At 37.4% G+C, this 8,333-nt stretch overlaps 1 protein-coding gene across 1 annotated transcript in view; it reads left to right on the forward strand.

Moving 5' to 3' along the window:
• The first annotated feature begins 745 nt into the window (after positions 1–745).
• KLHL2 (kelch-like family member 2) overlaps positions 746–8,333 on the forward strand; it is a 60,168-nt gene continuing 52,580 nt past the window's right edge. Inside the window, exons 1-3 of the mRNA XM_009995928.1 lie at positions 746–771; positions 1,056–1,181; positions 5,217–5,323. Of these exons, the coding sequence (XP_009994230.1) occupies positions 1,144–1,181; positions 5,217–5,323 (145 nt within the window). The 5' untranslated portion in view covers positions 746–771; positions 1,056–1,143. The remainder of the gene's footprint in view (positions 772–1,055; positions 1,182–5,216; positions 5,324–8,333) is intronic.

Here is an 8,333-nt window from a genome sequence, read left to right on the forward strand (position 1 = left end):
CATGCATTCAGTTTAACTTCTCTTAACTAAAGCAAGTAAGATTGAGTTTTCATTTGAAATTAGATCACTGATGTACCAGGGTCATTTGTCCCACCAAGTGACTTCAGTGACTTTGTTTATTTCTAGCTCAGACGTTCAGGAGTAAGGTTATAATAGTGTAGGTGAAACATCACTGATGCTGTGAGTTTTCCAAGTATTACAACAATGTAATTTGCCTCGCAAGAATAACATTGTTATTATAAACACAAAACTGCTTGTCTTGGCTTGACATGGGAAACCCAGTTGCTGTTTGGACAGTCCCCGTGACTGAGGGTTGTACATAATCACTTTTATACAGAAGTTAGTGTCTGACAAACAAGGGTGTGTCTTATAGGAAGAGATAATTATCGATAGAACTAATTATTTTTCCCACTGCTTGCTTTTTTCTCTTGCTATTTTGGGTGGGGTTTTGAGAGAAAAATTAAGTTGGTCAGTTTTGCTTTTCAAAACGTTGCGTGGATCTCTAACCAGTTTTTTCTCATAGTCACCTGGGTCTCATGCTGCTGCTAGGGAAAGCCTGGACAATTACAGCAGTGGTCTTCCTGACAGAGATGAACTGGAAGCTGTGTGAACTAGTAAGGGAGGTCCTGGTGGGAGGGCAGAGAGTGGCTTTTGTCTCACAGGCGAGAAAGGCATTGAGAGACTGGGGTGATGGATGCTCCGTTCTGCTGTTGATTTGTACGGGCACCAGGATAACAGTTCCCTCACCTCTGCTTCTCCTCTCACTTCAGGGCTTATTTGAAATATTCTAGGGCATTGTAATATTTTTTTCTTTGGTGGAGACTACTTTTAGCCCTGAGTCCCCCTGTCAGCCTCACTAATGTTGGTCACCAGTTATGACTTCCTTGGGAATTCTGCCTACTTCACATTTTTGGTAGTAGGAAAACCACAATTGCTTTGAATAGAGAATAAGTGCAAACCTTCTCCTCAAGATGTAGGTGGAGAAAATAAGAGTGACAGAACTGGAGGCCAAACAGAAATATTAACTATCCTTTTTTTCCCCTCTCTCTTTCCAGATGCACCAAACTTTGCCATCAGAAGCCCTTGGATCTGAAAGATGATAACACCGAAATTCACTGTCCTGTTACAGTAAATCCATGGCACATGAAGAAAGCTTTTAAAGTTATGAATGAATTAAGAAGGTATTACTTCACAATATACATCTGCTTGGATACCATAATACTTTAATTTGTGTTTATTACATTAATAAAGTTTGTTTATTAAGAACAGGCAATTCCGAAAGTGTAGCTGATGAGAGGGGTTAAATATACAATGAAGTGATAGGTGTAGTGTGTGCGGTATGTTTTTGCCTCTCTTCAGTTATTCAAAACCAGGTTTATGAGACTTGAAGAATACTTAAGAGGCTGTATTTAAGGAGTTACAGCCACTGATCCTGTCTTGTATGTAATTGATCCTGGGTAGATGAAAAGTAACTCTTCAATTGAGCCTAAGACTCTTTGTATGCCAGTTTTTAATTTACGTGATAGGCTATGAAGTGGAAAAATGTGAACGTTTTCTATTCTGGAGACATAGGTCACAGTCTAACAAATGTAAACTAACTGACAGTATGCTTTATTTTCTCAGTAATCTTTTGCTTGCCCACTGGGAGAAACTGATGAACTCCCAAATCAAATGTTGAAAGTAACTTTTCTCAAGAAAGTTTTGTAAGACCTTGAGAAAACCACCATCAGTTTCAGCAAAACTGGGAGACTGGAGCCGATGCTGTTCTTATCACCCATATTGATTTATTTTCTACATATGAGTAGGTGAGATGGTATTGAAAACTGTGACAGCTAGTAATTAGAGCTCACAACTGAACTCGGGTAATTAGAACTTGCAACTATCACTGACAGTAATTCAGCTTTATAGCTAACAGCAAAAATGGAGAAATTAAATAAATAAAATGCTTCTCTAGCACAAACAATACCAGAGGGTGTGAAAATCCTGTAGTCCTTTGTTATTTCCCATATAAGCTTAAAAACTAGAGAGGCTTCACCTGAAAAAAAGACAGCAACTGATACCCTATTAAAGTATGCCTGTGCCTTTGATCTTCACTGTTCCGTATGGGTGAATCTTTAATACTATGGTAGATACTATGATCCGATCAATGTATTTATCTGGCTGTGACAGTTTACGGTGTACTGGAAAATTGAGGAAAATAATATGCTGACTAGAAATGACTTAAATCCAGCTCAAAGACGTACATAGTCTGAGGACAAAGGAATAAGAGCAGAGAGTAGTTTTCTAGTATGTTAATAGCCTAGTTAGCTTATGCTGGAAGAATTTATACCTGTTGCTTCACCTTATGCCTCTGGCTTTTTCAGGGATCGCAGTAAACAGATTCAGTGTCTGAAGGAGAGCAACAGAGCCTGGGTAGAGCCAATAGTCATAACTTCCAATGGATGAGCAAGGGTTTAGATGAAGAAACAGTTTCCCATAATGAATTTTACAACAGTTCCAGAAGTCAGAAACCTTACCTGCATTTTGTTGTGTTGCAAGTAAAAGATATGTGGTTTTCCAGCAGAGTGCATTGTTGAAGGCTGTGGATTATTTTCAGAACATACTTTAGTTTCTATGGTTACTTAAATGTGAATTGCTGTAGAAACAATTTGAGCAATTTTGTCTTACATGCATAAATAGTTAAAGTTGGAACAGAAGGAGTGCCCTGCAAAGCTTAACTGTAGTTATTATATAATACGGTACTTGATGTAGCAATGTTTATACTGTTTAAGCTGAGTGCAGCTTTTAAAATGGTAAGTGCTAATTAGATAAGATTATAAACATTACTATTTGCATTTGTTTGTCTGAAAGAATAAAGTGAAATATTTTAGAAGTGTTTCAGACTTCATTACTCTACGTGTAGACCCAATATTAATCAAGTAAATGATATTTTCAATTTCATTGACTACATTTTTAAGGTGGTTTCTACTCTCAGTTCTATTTGTTGGTGTAGCACAAGCAGATAGTTGTCAGAGGTACACTCTCCAGAAAATGGATAAGTAGTGAAGAAATTACCTGCTTAAGCATCTAAAATACATTGGCTTTAAAATGCTTAAATGTATGAGTTTATATTACAATTTTGGCTGCTGTCAGGTTGCAGGTTCTGTTAGCTCATAAGAGGGTTTTTCTGAGCCTTCAAATTTTGACAAATTTGATTAATTTTGTCCTTGGTAGTTTTTGTCATTTCATTACTCACCATCACCTCAACACTGAGTCAGAGAGATCATTAGGATAGCTAATTAGTTCTTGACATATGAAGAAGTTGCGCTCTGATGCCTGTCTTTCCTCTTCATTATAATTTGCTTTTAACACATTCTTTTGACCTTACCTGTATGTGTTAAGATCCCCATTCTTACAAACAAGACTTTACCAAAATCTTTTGAAGTTGTGGGTGCTGGCCTTTCTCTAGATAAACCAATGAGTAATAACCTGGAAGCTGGTAAACAGTTGTTCTTAAATCTATAATTTGCCCCTCCCGCCTCTGTTTCTCATTTCCTTTACCACGAGGTTGTACACCCCACAGCTCTGTTCATTTGGTCACACTATACAGGCAGAGTAGTAAGATACTGCTTCAGAAAGCAAGCTTTTCCAAAATAAATTGGTGTGCCCTTCATGAAATGAAGGTGATTAGTTGCTGTGTAAGCCACAAGATGCTTCCGGCAGAGAATGTTAAGTTTATAAGCTTGTTTCTTTATTTAGGAGTTTATTTAACTTGTCAGCTTTGTAGTAGTGCACAGCCTATTCATTCACCTCATGCAGTTCCAGACCAGAGATGTATCTGGACAACCTCTAAGTTACTATGTCTATAAATGTGCAGTGTAATTAATTAGCTGGAGTTTTGCACTGCAGTAATTCTGTTGCTTCTGGCTTCAGTGTTATCTTGGGTATTTCTGTGCAGCTAAGTATGAAACCTTTTGTTCCTCTAGTCAAGGTAAGTGCAGGTATCTGAAGAAGCTGGGTGTCTGATGACTATTTATGCAGCTTTCTGTTTCAGTTTTTATATAATAAATGTAATGGTTGTTTTCAAGCTCCTCTGAATTGTGTGTTTCATCTGGGTATGGCCATTACATTATATTATACATCCTCTTTTATAATAATCATATTGCAGGCTAAATTTATGAGATTTAGATAGTTGCTGTAGGTATTAAGAGCTGAAAGGGAAAAATACTCTAATTCCAGGATTGCAATATGGCCCCGAAGGTTAGTTTTGGCCACCAAAATTTCTGATGTGTGACCTCCACAAGGCCACCTTACTTGAGGCTGTGCTCAAAGAAATTGGATGATGGCAGAGGCTGAGAGATCACAGATTTTTCTTTGGACAGAGGTGAATATTGTTAGTTTTTGTTTTATTGGGTTTTTCCCCCCCCTCTTTTTTGCATCTAGAAAGCTGGATTATAAAGAGTGCATGGTGTGGTGGGCTTAACTGGAAAGAATATATCCAATTGCTATTGCATTGGAAACACCTATATTAGGAGTGATTATAAATGTTACTTTATTGCAACAGAGAGGGAGGAAATTTGTATTACAGTTGCAAAGGACAAGAATGAAAATGGGTGTAATTAAGTGAAAAAGGCAGGAAAGATACGGAATTAACCATAATAAATTCAAAACTGATCAGAGTAGAAGAAATAGTTGCTATTGTGTGCATCTGCTGTGTATCAAAAATGCTTGGAAAGCAATAAATATAGACATGATAGAGTTGAGATTTTGAACAATTAAGAAGACTTGAGCTTCCAGGGCCATGTGACGCCAGCATCACTGCCAAAGTTTGAATTCTTTGTTATCTGTAAAGTCTCATCTTTTACCTCATTTTTTTAGTGTTTGTGAATGTCAAATTCTTTTTACTATCATAGTTATTCAAAGAGGCCCAGACTTCCAGTGAGAAGGTTTATAAATTGTGCTGACACAAATTTTGGTTATTCAATGCAGAAAACTTCTGTGCAAGAAGTTGTAATTCAGTTGTTTGATTTTTAGACAGTTCTGTGTAGTCAAGTGCCATCTGTGATCCACCTGAGTAATAGCCATGTGGTCTTGCAATGCATTTAAAAACAATGCTTCATCAATATTGTCTGCCTGCCTCTTTTGAGGGCATGGGAAAAAAATTGTGTGTGATATTGATATGCTTTTCTGTTGTAGTTCACTTATGTGAAATTGCCTTCTCTGATATTTCTAAATAGTCAAAACTTGCTGTGTGATGTGACCATAGTAGCTGAAGACATGGAAATTGCAGCGCATAGAGTTGTGCTAGCCGCCTGCAGCCCCTACTTCCATGCCATGTTTACAGGTACCAAATGTTTCAATACTTACTATGTTCTAATCCAATCCAACTGTACAAAGCACAAAATTAAATTATTTTTGCTTTCTAGGATCTCATTTGATTTTTAGATAAGCCAATCAGAACATTTGGGTTTCTTAATGATTTTTTTTACAGTCTAAGGCCATACTGGCGACTTATTCTTTGTGAGCATGATGAATGCTTTAAAAAGTGTCCTTAATTTAAACAAATTTATATCTTAATTAAGCCAGGAATAGTAGAGTTCTTATAACCTTTAAGGCTCTAGTAATCTCACTTGTCCAAAAGAAGGTTAAAATTACTTTCATGTTAATTTTGGAGCACATTGTCCATTAACAACTAATGCTGCTACATTCTTCAGACCTTGAGTACTCTAGGCTGTTAGTAGCTACAAAAGCTTTCTGTGGCTTTGGCAACCTATAGCTGGAATACATGTTTTGGTGTTTTTAGGGTAATTCTCTGTGACATATATACTCTGCATCATTGCCACAACTTTTCTGTGCAGGCTTGATTCTGCCTCTGCTTCCTCTGTGCTCTCTGAGTTACTGCTTTGCTGCTGTAACAGGAAGACTGAGGGCTTGTGAGGCTAAGACAGGTTCAGGGTCATAGGAGCATCCAGCTCAATTTCTGGGCTCTGGGTTTAATTCCATATTGGTTGTAAATCACACTGAAATTATGTGGAATTCGGTGTCCAAGTGAGAATGTTACTAAATGCATATAAAAATTGATTTCTGAAGTTTTGTCTGTTCCTTCTCAAATCTCATGCAGGTTTGGTAATTAATGTTGACCGAAATGAAAACAATTCTCTGCAATATGTTACTTCTGACTGCCAGCTCAGATGGAGGCAGAAATGTGACTCTTGGCCTGCCAGTGTAGAAGAAAATTTGAGTTTTAATAACTTTAATTGTGTGCAACTGGAAGACTGATGGTATTTTAAATACTTTTGTATCCTGGAGAAGCAGCTGATTATTCTTGATTTTATGTGCAAATATTTTGACACAACCAAACCTAAAAATGGAGTCACTACTAGCAGTAAAAATGCTTTACAGTTGCGTGTAAAATTAAATACCTGTTTCTTTAGTAATTCTTTGAGTTTGCATTTGCAACTGAGACAAACATTCCGAGTGACTGATACATTCTTTCTTCATTCTAACTTCAAAGAAAGCAATAAAAATTAAAACAGCTGCTTCTACAGTTCCTTTTTATCACCTTAGTAACAGAGAAATACAAGCCTCTTACATTAGTTCTGTATTAAAGACAAGCTGTTGTTGACTGTTGCATTGAAAATATTCTTTATTCAGAGTATAAGTTTTATATTCTGTGCCAGACAAGACATTTCTGCTTGACCCAGCTGCCCTTTCCATGGAGTTTATGACTTGTTAGGAGTGCCAGTACAGTGGTGTCTGTGGCTACTCTCTAGATGGAATCACTCAAATCTTGGTCCTTGCCTTGCTTCAGTCCCTTTGAGGACTTTTTGTGTTTTTAAATGTAGGTCATGTTTAACCCTCAGTGTGTGAGAGGTAGGAACACTCACCCAATTAATCGGTGGGAATTGTTTAACCCATACATCTGTGGCAATGTTCATGTAGTTGATGAACCAAATTGGTGGAAGGTTACATGAAGTTGAGCTTTGGCTTAAAGATTTATCAACAGATTTTATACTACTATCGTAGGCTGCTTTCACCAGGACTCAACTGTGGTGTTGGTGCATTTCAATCATTCCCCACAGAAAATATCCCGAAGTTTGGAATAATTATCTCCATGAACCCTGCAATTCACACTTCTCAGGTGGATTTGTATTCCCATGCAGTAATCTGCAAGCTCAGATAAGCTAATTTGATCCCTTAACCAGCTAAAACCAAATGGAAAAGTATCTTCCTCCATCCAGAAAAATACAGTGATTAAAAAGACAGTAAAAGAGTTGTACTTTTATGCTTCAGTGTTTTTTCTTGACTAGAAATTAGCTGTTTATATTTGGACACATTTACACGTTACTTCCATCTTTCTCTAAGTCATGAGGTGCTGACTGCTATGCAGGATGGGATATGGCATGAACTGAGATCAGTTAATCTGATCAGTTAAAACCTCTGCCTGGGTTTTTTTCTGTTTTCATTTGTTGCAGTGGTAGAAGTAATTTTATTAAATACTGAGAAAGCAAAAGTTACTGCCTCTTAAAGTTTGTAACAATTGTAAGTAGAGAGGAAAAAAAAATTAAACATCTGAGACTATGTTACCAGGAATAATTCTTCCTTCTACATACAGCAAGAGTCTTCAGAAATATGTATTGTGATCTGAATTAAGTACACTTAAATTATTAGAGGAAAGGCTTAGAAAACAGTAGTGAAAGGATACTTCAGTGGCCCTACGGCCTGTCTTGGGACAAGGTTTAATTTTCTCTTCTACCAATGCAGTTACCCCTTGGGACCCCGTGGTATTCACTTCTATTCTCCATTTGTAAAATTCTGTTTTTAAAAAGAAAAAAGCCTCCCTTACATTACTTTGTGAGAAATCATGCAGGCTTTTTAGATAGCATCTTAGTAACTTCTACTCAACTAGTGCTCTGCTGCTCCTGTTCAGGAAGTGGGATCAACTCAGTGCTTTCCTTTCTGTTCACAATATGCTTTCCTGCCACTAACAACTCTGTGGACATATGGTGGTACAACTTCTCAGTCATGAATCAAGTTCTTCAGCAGGTTGGATTCTAGACACAGTCTGCCTAGTGAGGGAGTCTATGGTTTCCTGCATGTGATCTGTCAAAGAAGGCTGGATCACAAGAGGACTGATTTAGAATTGTATTAAGACTGCATGAAAGCATGAAAGTTTAGCATGAAAGGTAAAAGCAAGTCTTTGCTTTTGGTTTTGTTTTTTGCATATTCTGGGCTCTCTTGTTAAACAGAGAAGGTGCCTATCCATGGCTCTAGAAGCCTTGACACAAAATCTGAAAACAAACCTAATGTGCTTGCAGAATATCAGACTCTGCTCTCACACACACACGCTCTTC

This window comes from Chaetura pelagica, unplaced genomic scaffold, assembly GCF_000747805.2.
Source record: "Chaetura pelagica isolate M959 unplaced genomic scaffold, ChaPel_1.0 scaffold142, whole genome shotgun sequence".
Lineage (NCBI taxonomy): Eukaryota > Metazoa > Chordata > Aves > Apodiformes > Apodidae > Chaetura > Chaetura pelagica.